At 36.0% G+C, this 21,464-nt stretch overlaps 1 protein-coding gene across 1 annotated transcript in view; it reads left to right on the forward strand.

The window, feature by feature from the left end:
* Nucleotides 1-21,464, forward strand: part of LOC131031021 (uncharacterized) — a 261,890-nt gene that overhangs the window by 101,458 nt on the left and 138,968 nt on the right. The window contains exon 6 of the mRNA XM_057962024.1: nucleotides 19,753-19,842. Within this exon, the coding sequence (XP_057818007.1) occupies nucleotides 19,753-19,842 (90 nt within the window). The remainder of the gene's footprint in view (nucleotides 1-19,752; nucleotides 19,843-21,464) is intronic.

Here is a 21,464-nt window from a genome sequence, read left to right on the forward strand (position 1 = left end):
AAATCAGCATCTTTACAATGCCCTGTACAATCAACTGCTCTAAGGAAGTATGGGCCCTCTGCACATGTGACCATGACGTTGATGAGTGGATGATGGCTAATGTTCGTCCACCCATCCATAACTATGCTGCACCCCGATGCCACCCAACATGCCTTCATCTTCTCCATCAAAATATTGATCTTGGAATAGCTTTTATCCAAGATCGAGGTCCTCATTTTCTTTTCCCCTGGTGGCACATAAGATGGTCCTCCCTTGGCCACCATAGCCATCATCTCCCTATAATAAGGAGACCATGTAACATGAAATGGAATGCCATTGGCAAAGAAGAACTTGCCAATGGATTCATCTATCTCATCTCTCAGCTGCACATTAAACATATCAGTAATGGGGTTGCTCTGTGCTGTCCGCAACTTACGTTTCCTAGCCCTGGTGGCAGTAGAAGTGGAAGTGGATGGAGATCCAAACATCATTCCTCCCGTCTGCGAAGCATGAGAAGTATGAAGTGCTACCCTAGCAGACAAAGTAGTAGGCATTGAAATATTTGTGTCATCTGGAACCCCCCAAATCCTGTTAAACTCAATTCTGTACTGTATATTTTTGGCTTCCTCCAAAAACTTACAATGTTTCACGCCTTTTCCTCTCAAAAATAGAAAGTGTGCATTCACCCTACTAATGCTACCGAACCATTCTGTGTCACAAATATTGCACTTCCACTTCCTTGTTCCCCCACTTGAATGTGATGCAGTGCCTTGTACTGATATTCGTGAAGCAAACTGTTTTAGAGGAGACTTAGGATCAAAATGACCCCTAGCATATGGTGCCAACAACTCTGAAGGGCAACCTGTACTAGCTGGTGCACTTGCCATAGAGCTAGATTGGGCTCCAGGATCAGCCCCATGGTCACCCCCCTCATTTTCAGGTTCATATTCTGAATCATTCTCACTATGAGAATGGATTTCCATGTCATCTTCACTCATGCCTTGGGAGCTCATTGTGAAATTGACACTGCATTTCACAAAATAAAAATAAAATCAGCCTAGTTTAACAATATATTTTTAAATTTTTTTCCTATTCATCTCAAAATGAGATTTGATGTTGAATCTTGAGGGCAAAATGATGAATCATTTTGCCATCATTTTGCCCTCAAGATTCAACATCAAATCTCATTTTGAGTCTTGAGATGAATAGGGAAAATAAATCCAAAAATGACATAGAACAATGAAAATCAGAAAATATAAAAAAAAAACAAAAAAAAAACAAGAAAAAGTTGAAAAACCCTACCTTGTGCTTGAAAAATCTCTCCAAAATGTAGAAGAATCTTCTTCTTCCTCTTCTTCTTACTTCTTCTAGCTCCTATCACACTTGCAATCAGCTTTTCTCACCCCTTCAATCAGTCTTCTTCAAGTTTTTCCTCCTCTTTAGCTTGCTGGAAAAAAAATCAGTTTACCAAAATGAGAGTTAAATCTACAAAAAACATTCTTTTGTGTTGTTTTGGGGGGTTGGGTGGGGCCCACGTCCAATTAGGGTTACCCCTTAATCCCCCCAAAAGGCACATGTTTTTTAAAATGTTGCTTTTTTTGTTTGTTTAGGCGTGGGGACGCGGGAGATGCCTAGGCGTCTCCCCGTCCCTCGAGTGAGGCCTGGGCGTTTCTCGAGGGACGGGGCATCTCCCAAGGAGATGCCTAGATGTCTCCGAGGAGACGTCTCCACGTCTCCACGTCTCCCTAGGAGACGCGGAGACGGGGAGACGTCTCCACATCCCGACGGCGATTGGGTGGCAGTGGCGGGACGGCGGGGGACGTTGCATCCCTGTCCCCCCATCCCCAAGACGTCCCTGATGGGGGGACGTGCCCAAAAACAGGGGGGACGCGTCCCTATGGAATGGGGGTTTTTCTTGAATATGCTATCTTGGTTAATTAGTTAGATTTTTTGTATCTCTTTTCCCTATCCCTCCTTTTTTCCTTTTTTTACCAAGAAGAATACACAGTCTAGCTGAATTAGTGTCGATCCAATTGAAATCAACCGATAACGAGACTGTTAGAATTTTAGGGAACTCATCCAACAATTGTCCATCTCACCGTAAGTCCCCTTTGTGTTTCCAGCAAAACACATCAAACCACTGAGTAATCCTACAGTCAAGACCTGACAATCAAAACCTTGAGGTCATCCCCTTTGATCAAACACAAAAAAAATAGCATTAGGGATTTCCTTATCTCAAGAGAGGATAGGATACTCAGTGAGTACATTCTATTTTGCGTTGGCCGGATGAAGTTTGCAATGATGCGACTTTAGACACGTCAACACGCTCCTCCCGGGCAAGCTTGTCCAGGCGGGTTCGTTGTGCCAATGATGCTTGTGCAAGCAACCGGGGGAGGTGGTTCATCATCCGATTTGCAGTGCGGTGCACATGGCACTTGGTGGGACATCAGCCTCCGTGGCCTCTCTTCGGACGTAGGTCTCGATGGCCGCCTGAAGCAGGATTGAGACTTCCCTCGTTGTAGTGTCCTCTTCGTCTTAGAGTTCCGTTTGTGCGTCGTCGGCCTCTGGGTTAATCTCACCGATGGTTAGGCCCATCGTGTCCATACGCCATTCGCTCCTTCCTTTCCCGAGTATGTCTAGGCAACGGCGCCAGATGTTTGCCACATACGGGTAAACGTTCAAATGCAGAAAGTAAATGCACAGGACATAATGAGAATATATTTAAGAACTAGTCTCTGTATTAACCCAACCGTCTATGTACATCAAGTGCTTATAACATTACACCCAGATACGACTGTCATGATGCTACTTCGAAGGAAAGGTATGCAATATATAATACCCGAAGGGGTGTGACCAACCGTTGCATCGAACTGCCCTTCGGGAAGACTAACTGACTGCCATAACCCATAATTATCGACGACACCATAACATAATACAACAACATAACATAATGATTATTCCCAACAACAATGTCAACAATAATTATTTACAAAATCATGTAGAGATTGTAACAGTTTAATAACCCATAACAAATAAACATTTAACTCATTTGATCTTATCTCAATACTCATATTCTTGTATAGTCACATAATAAAACCATCAAATAAGCACACGGTAACTACAACCAGCATGAATCAACAAAAATGCACCATCTAAACAATATCCAATGATAACCAAGACAATCCACATAAGCATAAGAATATAATATCCAATGATAACCAAGACAATCCACATAAGCATAAGAATATAATATCCAATGATAACCAAGACAATCCACATAAGCATAAGAACATCAATTATGTCTATGAAACGAAACCATCATCTATAGTACTCTTGTATAATGTTCAAACATAAGAAAACATGAAAACATCAAACAAAAGTCATAATACCAAAGAAACATAGTTCAACAAGAATCATAGAAGGTGGGGTCACACATCCTACCCTCATAGGATTGGACTTGCTCCTAGAAGTCATCAAAAAGGTGAGGGTATAAGGTCCTCATATGAGATGCATCCTTCCATGTAGTAGCTACCTCATCGTTATCCCATTGGACCTTGACTTGGTCCAATTTGTACCCACAAAATGCCAACATTCACCGATCCATTATGCAAATTGGCTCCAAGGTGAACTGCCCTCCCCTTCTACTTGTAAAGCAGCCTAATCCAATACATGAGACTCATCATGGATATATTATCTCAATACTAAGACATGAAAGACATCTTGGATGCACAACAAGCTATGTGGCAGTCCATATTAGTGTACCTGAGGGTTGAGTGCTTCTAGATTAAACTATGAGCTCTTTTCTAAAAACTAAGAGAGTTAAATCTAGAATGACTTAGGTAAACTATCATTTGAATTTGTTACTTGACATAAAATATTTCAAAATGACTCTAGCCTTGATAATTATTAGATTCCAATTTCGACTAAAATATTAATGATTTTAATGGAAGGTACACTTGAAGCACATCAAACCTGAATAAGTTTGATGTTGAATGAAACGATTTAAGTATACATATGGCTAGTAATTGAAGTATTTGAGGATTTATAAGTTGAGAATAGCCTTGTTTTGATCCATGTGCACAATTTCTCTATTGGTTTAATGAAAAAGAAAAAGTAAAGTGAGTTGCCTAAAATTCTAAATAGACTAAGATTGATACAAGTTGTATCTATCTGGTTGGTTTAGCTAAGAGTAGTTGTAACATAATAGAGAGAATTTTATTTGTGGCGTCTAAATTAACTTCTCTCCACAAGAATAATTTGACAACATTTGTAAAGATATGCCATATTACTTTTTTTCTAATCAAATTCTTGGAGACATATCGAATAAATTAAGCACCTTAGTCCAATCTACCATCATATTGTTTGTTGGACCCTTGACTAGGAGTGTAACAATTCCTTACACCTCAGCAAGAAACCTATATGTTATTTTTTTTGTGTATAAAATATGTTGATACCACATGGAGACATATGGAATAATTATGTTTTAGTTTGATCATAAAGAATGAAATGCCTTGACTTAACAGGTGTGGAATCATGTTTTTTCACTTGGTCACCACCATTGCCGTCCTTGCATGTGAAGAAAAAACAAAAACCTAAAATTTTAATCGTGTTTTACCTTTATCGGTTGTTAGGTGATTTTTGTGATGTGTTTAAAGGGTTTAATTGTGTGTTTTTGCGAGTTTTAGGGTAAAATCTTGGTATCCGTTCTACAATAAACTATCGACGAGTAACTCGCCAGGGGTTTCGCAGCCCAAGTACTCACACATCTGGGAAGTACTCGCTGAGTCTTGCAAACTTGGCTTGAACAACGTTTGGAGGCCCTACTTCCTCAATAGCTCTCATGAGAATGTTAGAAATAAATGCACCATTCTTCACCTCTCCCTCACAATCTATTTCCTTCAAAATCATTGCCCTTTCAAGGGACATTGCAATAACATTGATTTTGATCAATTTCTTGCATGATTCCATTTATTGGCAAAACTTGTCTTGTCCCATGATTTCCTTATGGGATTCAATGAATCCTCTACAAAATTCACCTCCTTTTCTAACAAGATACTATGCACCTTCTCAAAACCTAAGCCCACATACCCTTTTAGAGCCTCATTAATTGCTTTCACCATTTCCCACCAATATGTGATATCCTTACTGCATCACATGATGTAAGCCCTTTTAACATAAATAATAACAAAATCAATTATTAAATGAGGTAATAGTGTTAATACACTATTAAGGAAATAATACCAATAAATCATTAGAAAAGAATTAATTATATTTATATTCAATTAATTTAATATAATTAATATGTTCAAAGTATATTGATATTTAATAATTACTAGTTAAGGTAATTATTAAATATACTTACATTAAACTTGGAATCTTTCATTTTAATAAATTAATAAGTAATGCATTTTGTTTACATTGTAATGAATAAATAAAAGTAGGAAGGAGCGCCCCCCCCCCCGGCGCCCCGCGGGAAGTGGTGGAATGGGAAGCCGCAGCCCAGGCTGCGACTACCGTCACACCCCTTCCTTCAAAAGGGAAGTGGTGTGATGGTAGCCGTAGTTGAGGCTGCGGGCTGTCACATCCCTTCCCACAAGAGGGTGCCCGTGGAGGGACATGACCACTCCCCTCCACAGGTATTAAACCCAATTAATTCATAGGGCTCAAGGGCAACAGAGGGGACGGAAAGAAAAAGAAAGGAGGGAGGCGCTGCAGACCAGAGTGCAGATAGACAGGTAAGAAGTCTGTGGTATAGGTAGGAAAATAGATATTAATATATGTATATTAATGAATGTAGGAAGGGATTAATATATATATATTAATAAATATAAATGTATAAAAATAAACAATGATATTTAATAGATATATATTAATGAGCATAGGAATATATATATATATATATTAATAAATATAAATGTATAAAATAAACAATGGTATTTAATATGCAAATATTAATGAATATAGGAATAGTTAATATATATATATTAATAAATATAAATGAGAACTTGCTGTATGCATATGTAATGAAGGACTCTTAAATGTTAAGGAATGCTTATAAACATAAATATGAATATATCAGGATAGTAGGAATGTATGTTAAATACATATGAATAATGGTTAATGAACATTTTATGAATATATGTAATGAATACAAGACTATGTACAGGTGGATTATGGAATAGGGAAATAGTAAATAAAAATGCAAAGGAATGTATTATAAATGTAATCACATGAGGGAGGCTATAGGGAGGAAACTCTCGTAGCCTAAGGGAGGGATTATGATAATCCCTAGGCCAGTATATATTGAATATTGATATGCATATGTATGGCTTGGTTGATTGAGTTGAACCAAGAAGAGACGGATCTGGCCAGTCCCCTCTGAGGACTTGGATGATGGGATGCATCACCCAAGGCAATGAATGACATATGGTCTCCTTGGATGGCTTGGGTGTAAGAGGTTACACCCAAGACAGGAATCGAATTAACCTTCGATTTCTTGGAGGGCTTGAATGTAAGAAATTACATTCAAGACAGGAGTCGAAATTCACCTTCGACTTCCTGGAGGGCTTGGAACCAAGATGGGTTCCAAGAAGGCGAGATTCATGGCCGCCTAAGAACATATCGCCATATGGCTTCCGTATCCTTTTTATTAGATAAAAATTATGATTATGTTAATGAAATATTTTTTAGTTAGATTGCAATTTAGATATATTCTAACAAACTGTTTTGCAGGCCAAAGATCCCAAACTAGTAGGGACATTACACAATATGATGAACATACAACATTGAAAACCAATCTATTTGCATAGACACATCTTGTAATGTGTTCATTAACAATATCTTAAGAATCATTGTGAAATGTCATTTGCAACAATCCCCTTGATCTCCTATGTGTAAAGGCTGCAAGTTGTTCTTCATGCGGCAAAAATGGGTGGCTCTCCATAAGGTGGATATTAGATGGTAGTGGAGGGGGCTTCATTCCTTCAAATCCTTTCCTTGACAAAAGATGGTTTAATGTGTGGCCTATTACTTGATCTACTTTTTTTCCTCATCGATATACACTATGAATTGTCTTGATGGAATGTGTTTATTATTTTTTTTGGGCAAACTTTGATACCTAGTTTGGGTATGTGACACAAATGGGCTTTCACCGAACTATATGATCTTGAATTATCGATACCACACCCATTACAAATCCATATATAACTTGTAATTCCTATGGTGTAATAACCCACCTTAATTAACTCAACAAAGTTGACCATTCTTTTTTTTTGTGTGTTTAATTTAATCATTGTGTTTGATTCAATCGCATACTTTGGGCATCCATCCATTTGGATTAGGCATTCATCCATCTGGGATGAGCATCTAACCATACGGGTTAGGCATTTGTCCATACGGAACATAAGATTTCATCTATCCAATACGAGATAGGCATCTACCCATATGTGGTAGGCATCTATCCAATCGGGATAGGAGGTGCTCTGGTCAGAGACTTAGACTCATCGGGACCATTCGGGTCCTGAGCCACTCACTAAGTACTACACTCTTCTAACAAAAGTGCACCGAGGTTGCTATCTTTAGGAGTAATTAAATAACATAATACAAGCTTGAATTTTGCCTCAGAATTTGGCTTAAAGCCTCGGGAAGTCAAGAGAATCCATACGGGATTCCTTCCGAGTATGCATTGAATTACTTTTCCCATTTTAATTATCTTTCAAATTTGGATTCTATTCAATCCTTTTATACCAAGCCTAGACCCCACCCACGAACGCCTGAGTACGAGGGACAACTCCGTCCCAAGACTGCCTACATACTCGCTTCGGCACGGGATCAAGGCGTAAAGTATGTAGTTCTATTTTCTACTCTATGGTTTGATGTAAACTGATTAGTGGGTACACAACCCTTTCTAGGGTCAATGTCCCAGACAGTTTCTTTGCGGTTGCTACCCACGGTGGTAGCGCTTAAGAAAAGGCTCAAGATGGCCTATTGCTTGTGGCCTAAAACACTAGATCCTAATTCTTATCGTAAGCGTCACCCTTGACCAATTGTCAACAAATCTTTGAGATTAAATCAATTTCATAAAAGCATTTCACTCATCATCCCTATAGGGGTTTACTATAGTTTAACACAGCGGATGAAAGATCGTTTTAGAATTATCTTATTAAATTATCGATCCAAGGGGGATTACCTGCCCCTTGGATTTTAATTTCCAAGTGTCCCTTATTACTCTCCGACGATTTATAGGGACGATGCCACAGACGTTGTTGATGTAGCTTTATTAGGCATTAAGTGCAGTAGTTCAACACAACGGCATTACCCGTAAGCGTGACCCAGAGGCACTGTATATACCGAACGCTGCTAGGTTTTGGTTTTCCAACTTCCTTTATTTAATTTTTTAACTTATGATAAACATCATGCTTGGAAAATAATTATGAATTGAATGCGTATAATTTAGACATTGCAAAGCTCAATTAATTGAAATAACTACTTGATGAATTACATGGAATAAAAAAACGTAACTAACATTATTTATTATTCAAAACTTGAAATATAACTTTGCATAATAACGCCATTTAGGAAACTTGCATATTAATAATTGAACGTGAAACTTGCATGGAGATGGAACGCCAATAAATGTAATCAATGTAAAGCAATTTGCATGAGGCGAAGGTAGTGTAAGTTACATGCAAGAATATCACTTAGAAGCCACTAGCCCCAAAGATAGAATTTAACTTCAAATCATATTAATATGGATTAATTGCTAAATGCCAACTAAGTGCCCCAATGGATTTTAAATGGATTGAACAATTCTAATCATATAATTTACAAATATAAAATTTACTTAAGATAAATTAATTAGGAATTTACTACACATTAATCCCCGATATTTATAAATTTTTCTATGTTAAATTTAATAACTTAAAATTTATTCTAAGAAAAGAATTTAACAATTCCTAATTTGAAATTTATACATTTATAAAAACTTAAATAAAATAAAAAAAATAAATATAAAAGCAAGGAAGGCGAATCTTGTTTAAGGGGGTTAGTGGGGAGTGGGGCCCACGGGTCCCATCACCACTGCAGGTCTGCGGAAGCAGGCCCGCAGTGATGAGGGGACCCCGTGCTCCTCCCCTCCACTACCCTGCGGCCACTGCCGTGACAGTGACCATAGGGCAAGTGGAGGGTACCACTTCCCCGGCGGTTACATTGACTGCCTCCCCTACCCTGCACGCCGCTCGAAAACCATTCAACGGATTTCGATGGCTATGATTTTTGTATTAAGTTTGCTTGCATTATTAAATATGTTCATTTTCGTTTGTAATAAATTATATATATAATTGGTTACATTCCCAGATTAATAAATTGCATAAAAGGAGAGTATACAAACAGATGTGTATAAGAAAAATATTAATGTAAGAGTGAAAATAATAATTTAATCACAGGGACGAAAATACAACAGAGAAATAGTTTGAAATAAACAGAGAAATAATTTGCTCCAGCGATGCACAGATAACAGGTTTATGCTGAGAAATACAAAGCCTTTCAAGAAGATTTAATATTCGCACAGAGGGATTTATATTCTATTTTTCCACTAATATTCACAAAGAGAGATTTATTTCTTCATTCACAGAGAGAGATTTCTGAGAGAATAATGTTTTTCACAGAGAAGTAAAATTTAATTGAAGGATGAAATTTTACTTTCAGATTTCCATTCGAAGAGCCAGAGAAAAGAATTCAAGAGAGAATAAATATTAAGATTCATATCATTTATTCACACAGGGAAGATTTTTAAAGAGAGAGATTTATTTATTTTTGTATTCAATATCATCTCTAATTTTCAAGAGAAAACAGAAAAGCAAAAAATCTGATTTTCTACCTTTCAAATAGATTAAATAAAATATGCAAGAGAAATCTGCATATGTATTTAAAAAGAGAAAGAATTATATCACTGCATTTCTTTAAAGAAAACAAAATAGATTTTCTTCCTATCTAGCAAAAAAAATGATTTCTTTCAGAAACTATATTCAATTAAGGAATCCAGAAACTATATATATTTTTGATAAATACAAAGTCCTCATATGACAAAAGGAGAGAACCTGGTTTACTGAAGCTTGATGTTGAATCCTCTAGCTATCTTTTGATCCTTCCTTGCAACTTGAGAGAGATCCTTCAACCAACAACTTAAAAATCTTGCAACAAAATGAGACTACCAAAGAAAAACTTGGGAAATTTCCTTCAAACATAATCAACTGCCTTCTTTGAAACTTGCATATCATTTTATAAGAAAAATCCCTCCATTCCACTATCTAAAAAATTTAATTAAAAAGGAGATTCTTTTCCAATATTTGACTCATGCAAATTGATTAAACTTAGTGGGGGAGTTACATGCAAGGTGGTGGAGATTAATCTAGAAGCTTCTTATTCTTCCTACAACATGTGCCATAATTGGGAGTGGAAAATAAATAAATAAAAAATAATGCCTTTTGAATTATATTCTCCAAGTGTGTGTGTGTATTCATTTTATTCTTTTATAACATTTATTCAATCATTTAAATAGCTTAACCAAAAATATAATAGAATTGTATTTAAATCAAAAAGTGATAAAGGAGGGTTGTGACATATGGCAACAAGATCAATAAGAAAAACATTCGAAAGAAATGAGAATGTACACACACACACACAAACTCATTTAAAAAAATTAAGCATATGCCATTGATTCATAGAAAAATAGTAACAAAAGAAAAATTTCAAAACACAACAAGAGAGTTAATTTGTAAAGAAAATGCAAAGAAAAACAACCAAAGACTTGAAAGAAAATTTCTCTTTTGCAAAAATCTTCTACAATCTCCTTGGAAACAAATGGGCTCTTATACATGTGTAGGAATAGCAAACTAGCCACTTTAGAACCTTCACTGGTTAGTCTTCAACTCCATTCATGCAATGGCAAGCAAGAATGAAAGTTTAGCAAGGATGAACAATATTTTTGTTTGGCATTCGCAATTGGGGAAATCACTTTGTTTTTGTCTTTAAATGCCTTGGGATCCATGTTTTAAAGTTAAGGAGCATTTCTAGGCATATGAGTCAAATTCAAATACCAAAAATAAAACTTAAAAAACAAAGAAGTTCGTCATGGCAGGAACAAATGGATGCCAAATTCAGGATGGGCTACTCAAGTTTTTCTTGAATAAATCCGTAGTGCTTTTTAAGAACCTTGATCAAACACCCATGAATTGAACCAGGATTTGTATCTGTGTCAAATTGAACCCAACCAACAAGTCCAGAGGGCTGAACCGATGACATTATAAAATATTTATTTATCCTAAAAGTTAACACTACATGCGAAGTTACTGGTTTGAGTTCGGGCAAAATTAGTTTTGTCCTTTGGGTTCATGGGTCAGGTTCCTCCATACATACATTCATATATATATATATATACACAAAAAATTAAAGAAATATACAAAATTATAAAACTAAATACATTTATTCTATGTCACAAGGTTTGAATTCGAATTCAGCTACAATAAAATTCATATAAAATTCGGCAAGGAAAAAAATTCAGATTAAATTCATTCTATATAAATTTAATTTTTTAATATAAATAATAAATGTAAAAAATAAAAAATAAAAAATAATATTATATTAAATTTGAATATATTATATATTATAATAAATTTTAAAATATTATAATATAAATAAATTTAAAATTTTAATTTAAATATATATATATATTTTTAATCGATAAGTGCTATCTTTTATGGGGATAGCTCCCTATATTACTTGAAAATTTTGAAATTACATTGTAATAGATATTCATATACCTAAAGACCATCTAGATCTACCCAAATACATATATAAAATACTTTGCATAACAGACACATAAGGTTATCCCTCCTTCTACATCCAAATTTCCTCAACTGACCCAACGCAAAACCGGGTTTACATCTGTCCTCCTATGGCTTGGTATATCACAGCAGCATACTCACCAATCGCAATTGTTTTACGTGTGGAACTCTCTGAAAGCCACCACTCTTCTGCCTCAGTGATCCTGCGAAATGGTCACGTTTCCATTGAAGACTGCGCATCTAAAAACTTCCCATGCCTCATCCCCAAAAGTCTTTATTCTCTCCCGCTCTTCCCTCCACACTTCTCTGCGGGCCATCTCTCAAATCCCCTCACTGGTCACAGAAGTCTCCTCTCCTCCATCACTTCTCTCACTATCTTCTCCTTTCTCAGCATCGTCACCATCACTCTCTTCCTCTTCCTCAGAGTCCAATCGAAGGTAATTTTCAAATTGAAAATAAACCTTCAGTATACTAACTCTGACTCCTTCCTCCAGGCCCAGAATGGCTTCTGCAACCTTATCTGCTATGAAGGGTTTAATGAAACCTGCTATTAATTCAACCACTTTCTCCTTCATTTCAATGATATTTTCCAAAGGAAGAAGAACAGCTTCCAGCACCAGCGCATCGCACCAGTGTCTGTCAGTGTTTAAGGTAATGCCCACAAGCCCCCTAATGGAATCATAAGCATACTCTTCAATATTGAACAAGTTTCTCAACTGTGCAATCAATGTATTTTCACAGTTAACACAGTTGATCCTTCTGAAAAAAGCCATATTTAGCACTAATCCTTCTAGTCTCCCCTAAGATCTTATCCAAAAAATCCCTTGGCAAAAAAACCTTCACCTTCGCCTTAAAAGGATGGAGAATGATTTAGCAATTTCTAACTTTGTCCTCTTTCTGCTAGAATCTTACTAAATGAATTCAAATCTTTTCTGAGATTTCTTTTCTGAACTACCTGAGCTTCTCAGGAGCCATGTGATCCAGCCATCAATCGCTTCCTAGATCCCTATTATTGGTACCCGAGCAATATCTTTTCTTACGTGACTCTACTTTTAGTCTCTGTCTATCGTTTTTCTTTAAGAAAAGTTCTCAGATGTGACAAGCCCATAATACTGTGTGCAGTCAAGGCATGATTGAAACCTTCACGTTTATCCTCGATGCACCCTTCTTGTCACAGAAAATATCTGTCAACCGATTCCAGATTTAGGAAATCTGTCTTTGTCTGCAGCAAGGATCTCTATCAATCCGTCCGGTAGCTCCTCCTTTTCTGTCAACTGTATTGAGTCATCACATTCGATGCCTCTGTTAGCCAGCCAGTCTGCTGTCGAGTTGCCCTCTCGGTAGATGTGTTTGAGGGTAAAATTGTTTAAACTTTTGCTTATTTTCTGGATTTTGGGTCGTACCGCCTCCAGTTTCCAGTTTTCAAAATTCTGATTTGAAATCCCATTCAGGATAATTTGTGAATCTCCCTCAACTTCTACATCCTGAATGCCATGTGCCACACACCATTCCAGTCTAGCTAGTAATCCCGCCAATTCTGCCATGTTGTTTGTATTGATTCCTAGTGAACCATATTTTGCCCCTACAAAATTGCCAAATTCATTCCTTATAATGGCACCGTATCCAGATTTACCCGGGTTGCCTCGGCTAGCTCCATCAAAATTAATCTTGAAGTTTCCTGTCTTTGGAGGAATCCATACTTCACTGGCTCTGTTGTGCTTCTTCTCGATTAGTTTGTATCCACTAATTTTCATTAAATTCCAGTGTCTTTCCATCTCTTTGTCCCAAGAAGAATACATACAATACTTCCCTCCCACTACTTTCACATTGATTACCTCTTCTATGGCTCTTTTTATTTTTGGAATTAACATATCATAAGAGAGAGCTTCCTCATTAAAAACTCTTCTGTTTCTTTCCTTCCATATATGCCACACAAGCAGCGATGGACTCACCACCCACAGTATACTCCATTTTGATTTATTGATGTTGGTCGGCCATGATAATAAGAAACTTTTTAATGTTAGATTTCTCACCGATCCAAGCTACAGTTTATCCAATAGCCATTCCCAGACTTTTTTAGAGTACGAGCACCAAAGTAAAAGATGATCCGTTGTCTCTTAGTTTTCCTTGCATAGGATGCATATACTCGGACCAGCAATTCCAATAGTTCTCAATCTGTCCCCTGTTAATATGCGGCTATGCAAAGCTGTCCATAGGAATGCCCCTGCCTTAGGCAATACTAATTTATGCAAACACAACTCTCAAGGCCATTCCACATTCTTTATTCTGGTCCTAAGGATCTCATATCCCAGATTGACTTTATATTTTCTAGTTTTAGAAACACTCCATAGTAACTGGTCTTCTTCGTTAAGATAGATAATTTTTTTTTCCTGTTTAGAATGTCTTTTAACTGCGTGTTCTTCTCCATCTTCCATTCACCAACTGATTTCCATTTAATCCAATCTGATTCCTTCTGCCCTTCCAAAATATAATCTGCCACATAATAGCCTACCTCTGTTTCCACTTCATAAATCCATGCCTTGTCGTCTATTTCTTCTGCTAAAGAAATGTCACCATTCCATGAATCTCTCGAAAATTTTGCCTTTCCACCATTTCCTATTTTCCATGTCAGATGCTCTGTTAATTTACTTCTACTTTCCCAAATATGTTTCCAAATTGGGGATCCCTTAATTGAGTTGGCCACTGTAAATATCCTTTCTGCTTCGGTTGAATCCAAATATTTAGCAGCCATAATCTTACACCATGATTTGTGAGGTTGAGAATACATTTTCCATGCTAATTTAGCTCCAAGAGCTTGATTGTGCAAATCCATTTTTCTTAGACCCACTCCTCCCTCCAATTTTATTAAACAGGTTGTATCCCAATTGATGAGAGGAATCGTCTTTTTCTCCTGAGCTCCTTCCCACAAAAACTTTTTGAACAGACTGTCTAATTCTTTTGTTGCCTTAAATGATAGCCTAAAGCATGACATTTGGTAAATGGGAATCGCAGCAAGTACAAATTTAATCATCTGGATTTTACTTGCCTGAGTTAACCACTTGTTCTTCCAGGAAGAGGCCTTTACTTGGCATTTGTTGATAACGTCCTCCCACATTTTGTTCTGTCGTCTGCCCGGATCTAGCTTAACCCCTAAGTATTTTAGTGGAAAGTTACCTTGAGGATAGCCCATGATTTCCTTTATTTTACTTTGCATTCTCATGTTAGTATTGAAGAAATATATCATTGATTTCTCCTTGTTCATACTCTACCCCGAGCCTATTTCATAGTCATTCAGAAGCTTCTTAATAACCAAAGCTTCCTTTTCAGTGGCTTCCCCAAAGAGAATGGTATCATCAGCAAATTGGAAGTGGGAGATAGAATCAATGCTGTTATGAATGTGTGCTCCTTTCCATAATCCCTTTTTAACTAAATTCTTGATATTTCTACCCAGAATCTCAGCCATTAATACAAACAAAAAGGGAGACAATGGATCTCCTTGTCTAATACCTTTTGAAGCTTGAAAAAAACCTACTATAGAACCATTTACAATGATGGAGTATGATATTGACGATATGCAGTATTTTATACAATTTATCCATTTAGAATCAAAACCAAATCTTTCAAGAACTGAAAAGAGGAAAAGCCAATTTACCCGATCATATGCCTTACTCACATCCAGCTTTATCACCATCCCCTGTGTCTTGTTCCTTTTCATCGAGTGTATAGTTTCAGCAACAGTGATTATGCAATCAGCAATTTCTCTCCCGGGAGTAATACCATTTTGTTCTGGAGATACTATCTTATCCAAAACCATCTTCAATCTATTAACCCTGACTTTGGATATGATTTTATATATTGTATTGCACAAAGATATTGGCCTATAATCTGCAATACTCAGACAATTTTGCTTTTTTGGAATCAGGGCTATAAGAGTATTATTTATTTCTTTAACAATTTTGCCTCTCCTTCTAAATTCCTCCACCACCATCCAAATGTCATCTCCCATAAATTTCCAGCACTTCTGATACACCTCCATTGTCATCCCGTCAGGGCTCGGAGCTTTGTGCGAGTGCAGTTCAAATGTTACCTTTTTAACTTCATCTTTTGAAATTGAGGCCAAAAGAGTAGCATTATCCTCATCCGTAATCTGTTTGTCGGTGATGTCTAGTAGATAATCAACTATTTCATTTCTCTCCCCCTCCAAAGTTCCCAAGTTGTCTTCAAAATATTTGACTGCAATGTTCTCCACATCTTCTGCTCTACCAACCATTTTACCTGAGATATCTTTCAGCTGATTTATTCTATTTTTATTCCTTTTTGCTTTAAATGAGGCATGAAAAAATTTAGAATTTGAATCCCCCGCGTTTATCCATAATTCCCTGGATTTGTCCCTCCAGTACATTTCTTCTCTCAGGAGTATTTCTGCCAGTTCTGCTTTAAGGGAATTCTCTTCATGGAATTTTTCATTCGTCATCCCCTTCTCTATCACCAGATTATTAATCCTATTTAGTTCCTCTTCCACTCTGATTTTTTCAGCAAAGATGTTCTTGAAGGAAGCCACGTTCCATATTTTGATCTTGTTTTTGAGATATTTTAACTTTTGAACAAAACAAAAACTAGGAGTGCCTTTAATATCTTTTCATTCTTTCCACCATTTTTCAATGTTTTCCTCAAAGTTTGAATCTCTCCACCACATGCTTAAGAACTTGAAGTTGCCTTTCACCTTCATCAATGGTATAGTGCAAGTTAACTGAACCGAGTAATGGTCCGAAAGTGTTATGGGCTGGATTTTTTATTCCAGATCAAAACTACCTCTTATCCAAAATGAACCAACAAATATTCTATCCAATCTCTCAGAAATTCTGCAAAAGTTTGCCCTCCTATTGGTCAATGTGAAATTTCCAGATTTAGGAACAACATCAAAAAGGTTATTATTTTCTACAAAATCTCTGAAATCTTCCATCACTCGGGCATTCATTCTTAAACCTCCACATTTTTCATCGTTGTTGAGAATTGCATTAAGATCTCCTGCTACAATTGTTTTCTCCGGTTCAAACATTCTGATCTGATCTGTAATTTCTTTCCAACCCCTTTTCTTTTCCTCTGTCTTTGTCGGTCCATAAACATTGATTAGGGAGAATTCCAAATCTTCTTGCAATGTTCTTGCTTTATAGTGCATCCAATTATCTTGCTTATTAATCAATTCTACTGTCACTTTGTCTGGATTTCATAAAATCACCAATCCACCCATGGAGCCTTTTGCCTCTTGAAAGACACTATCCCACATCCTACTTAAAGATTTGAAAAAGAAAGCTTTTTCTTCATTGAGCTTGGTCTCTTGCAACATGATGATGTCTCCTGAAACTCTTTGAAAAGCCCTCTTGACCAAGCATTTTTTGTCAGGGGCCGATAGATCCTTGACATTCCATGTTGTTATTTTCATTGATTTCCAAGGGAGATTCCTCCTCCCTTGGTTTTCTTTATGTAATCCAGCATGCCAATAATACCCTTCTCTTTGGCTCTATCCTCTCTCTTCTGTTTATTGCTTCTTCTGCCCATTAATCCTTTTGTCTTTCCCAACAATACATTAACCGATTGACTGATGCTTCTAGGATCAATGTTCTCCAATTCATCAATTTGGTATATTTCTTCATCTGAGCCCCTTTCATATTCAAATTCTGTGTCTGACAACCCTTTCATTATTATATTTGAATCTCTGAGGACCTCCTCTGTGTTAATTCTACTTCCCTTAAGCTTTTCTCCACTAGATTCTGCATTGAATATCTTCTGATTTATCTCACCATCTTCCAATTCTGCCTCCTTCAATATTTCCATCATGTTTTCCGGACCACCAACAATTTCCTTCTGCGGTGAAACCGTTTCTATTCTTTCTTTTTCAAGAGATTGTTCATCTTCCCTGTTTTGGATCTTTTCTTGATTTTCAATTGTTTTCTTTTTTTCATCTGAAATTTTCCTCCAAATCTGTACTGGTTTTCTAAATGTCTTATTGGCTTTTCTAACAAACATCTTACAATCCTGTTCTTCATGTAATTTACTGCCGCATCTAGGGCATCTTGATATTTCTTTATTAATCTCCACTTTTTGAGACCATTCCCCATGATCCGATATCAGGGTAACACGCTCGGGAATTCTTTTGACTGCTGCTATTCTTAGACAGGCACATTTACATATATCTTTTTCATCATCATAGTTTGTTTCCAGCAATGTACCCAAAGTTCTACCAATTTTTTCCCATAGATCCTCACTCCAATATTCTATTGGGAGATTATATAAGCGAATCCGCACCGGCTCGGAATAAACAGCCAAGGGGGTAGGGTCAAAATGAGGTGTCCACAGTTGGATGTAAACAGCATGCGACTTGATGAACCAGTTTCTGTCTGTGAGTGCTCTATTTCTCTCCTTCTCTTCAAACAAAACTACGAAGAAACCCTTTGCGATAAATTTGATTACAGTTCTTTTCCCCCAATTGCATTCAACCCAGTTTCTAATTTCCTTTTTGGGCCAGTTCAGCCCTATTATTTTGGCTATCACAGTGTAATCCTCCCAAAACACCAGGTCCTCCTTCAGTTCATTAGTGAAGTCAAGACGCACGTCCTCTACGAGCCCTCCCTTTCCGCCATTAAAAGGTAATGGCATTGTAGAGCAAATTCGGCACATGCAATAGCAATCCCAGTGACTTGACTAAATTTTAATTTAAATATTATTAATATATAAATCATAAATATATTAAATATACCACTTTAATATATATATTTGAATAATTCAATAAGTACATTAGATATGCATAGTAGGAAGACATATTTAACATATATATTAATTTACATATGACTTTAATAGGACTTCAATTTACATATCTTAACATACAAAGACTCTAATATGACTTTAATTTACATGAAACATTTTAACATATATATTAAAAACACGGAGACAAGACCTGCAAACACACTTCAACGGACAAAAATTTCATTTGTTTATGCTCCACAGCTCCACCTATGCGTAGACTTGGGCCTTGCTTGAATATGACAGCCAGTAATTATTTGTGCATCTCGCCCCCTGCATCCCTACTAGAGGGTTTTCTATGTTTGTGCTTGGAACTTGCGGAACGGAGAAAAAACTGAATCGGGGTGGGAAAAAAATGTTTTTGAATACATTTTACTAAAGAAAAACATTATTCCCTATCCCTATTCAAATATAAGAGAAATTTTAAGTAATGTTTTGAAGTGCTTAATTTTTTGTAAGTCACTTGCTGGCAGGGCTCTCAGGTTTGCCCAAGTGCAGCCGACGACCCTTGGGGCTCACCAAGGCTGCACTCGGTGCGTACCTAGGTGTGGACCCGAATCTGCACGGACCTGGTCCGGGCATAGGGCCTGAAATAGCTGAACCTGGTAACTTAGACTACATGGTGTCCACATCCATTACTTTTGATGTTACTTATGAGCAAAAAGATTATAAATTTAAAATTTTTATCATACAAAAACTGGACTGTTTTATTATGCTAATTGACAAATGTACTTTGTAATGCACGATAATGAAGTCAATTGAGCAATCAACCTTTGTTTCTAATAATTGATTGAAGAATGTGGAAAAATGTAGTTATGCAAGTTTTACATTAGCATTTAAGGAATAACTATTGCAAATTAGATAATTTAAACCCCTATTGAAAAAAAACTAATAAATTATCATTACTTGATAATTTTTTTTTGATTAATTGTATCTAGCAAGGATGTTTTGTTACATTTGCTACTGCAAATTGTTTACTTATATTAAGTAAGAATAATACTTATTGCTAAGTATAATCTTTGTTTTAAATATTTCATGAAAACTTTCTCTGCATGATAATTTACAAATTAACACATACCTTCCATCCATTGCATGAAAGTTTGAATATTTTTTTTGTCTTATATTGCAGTTGGTCATACTTATTCATTCATTATGCCCTTCTTGTTGCCTATGTGGCTCGCTCCTCTGATACATTATCAAATTTCCTTGGCATTCCATTGTATGTTTTGTTCCTCTCCTTAACCTATAGGTTTAATGTTTAGGTTACTATAATTATTCTTTTTATGTATGGCATACTGTTTGTTTTTTACTTTGATTTTTGTTTATCACTGCTTTTTCCTTTTTTAATTGCAAAGAAAAGTTATATGTTCATTCCATGTATTCTATATCTCTTGGAGATTTGCATCGGACAACTTTTAAATTATTAAAATATTGATTTGATTCTTTTGCTAATATTGTTCTTTGTATGGGTATGAATGGTTCTATGTTCTCTTGTTCCTAGTTGTTAAAAGTAAGTAGTATAAACTCACAAGTTTTTTATATCTAATTAGCTTCTACAAGTTAATATGTTTTGTAATGTCCCTTGTGTAGCCATAATTAATCTATTTCAATATACTCATGACTTAAACTACATTGACTAGGAGACAAAACCATCTTAACCTGAATTCAATCAGTGATAACATAATCTTCTTCCTGATATTGAATTGATAATTCAATCAGATTTATAATCTCACGTTTACTAGTTCATTCAAATCACTGTTTATATATATATATATATATAAGTAAGTTTAAACAATATTACACTATATGTTTTTTTTTTCAAAGTAGTTCTTTATGAAATATTATTTGATTAATCAACCCTTTAATATAGAACAGATTCTATAGTATGAATTACTAACACTGCCCATTTACTAAAACACTAATCATTGTCCCACTTAGTAACTGTAGTGGCAGACAGATCTGACAATGTGTCAGATCTGGTTTGCCATAATATGTGAAATTAAGTATGAATAACTTTATATTAATATTATTATTAAACATATTGTAGTTTCTGTTATTATTATTATGAATTATATTCTTCATACAAACTTTATCAGGCTACAATTAACACATCCCCATGCATACTAGAAAAAGCAAAGATGTTACATTTTCAGATTTGTTACATTAACTCTATTGGTGTTTTACCAGTTTATACCTTACATCTTACTTGTGGGTCATTTATTATTATAATTACAATGATAGCATAGAGAACTTCGATACTGAAAATTTCATTGTCAATTCACCTGGACGTTATTGTATTTAACCATTAATGTATCACAGATTATTAACATGTTTATTATCAGTATGTTGACTGGTTTATACCCGTGACACACTATGGCTGTATGATTCGATTTCTCTTTCTTATACAATAATTATCTTGTACCTTTGGCAGTAGAGACATACCTGGGGCTGTTCCCTCCTTAGCCAAATCTCATTGTCAATGTTGGCGTTAACCTTTGTCTTTCCTGTAATCTTCCTTTGCAGATGTCTACTTTTTGTTTTTTTCTTTTTTTTTTTCAAAGTCCATAGCCTTATTCCTTCATTCCCTAAGTCCCTCCCCGTAGGTTAGTATAATATATCCCCATCAGTTTGAACGGGTATGTCTTCTGCCATGACCACTATCCTTGTAAGTGTGGTGACTCATGCCATAATATGACCGCTCGTTGTTAGGGATCGCCACTTATTAATAATTAACAAATTTTGTTATAAGTTCTTTCCTCCTAAAACCATTCGTCTCTAACATTGCTCTAAATAGATATTAATATGTAATATCATTGTTTATACAATGTTTATAATAATATG

This window comes from Cryptomeria japonica, chromosome 3, assembly GCF_030272615.1.
Source record: "Cryptomeria japonica chromosome 3, Sugi_1.0, whole genome shotgun sequence".
In the NCBI taxonomy this organism is placed as follows: Eukaryota; Viridiplantae; Streptophyta; class Pinopsida; order Cupressales; family Cupressaceae; genus Cryptomeria; species Cryptomeria japonica.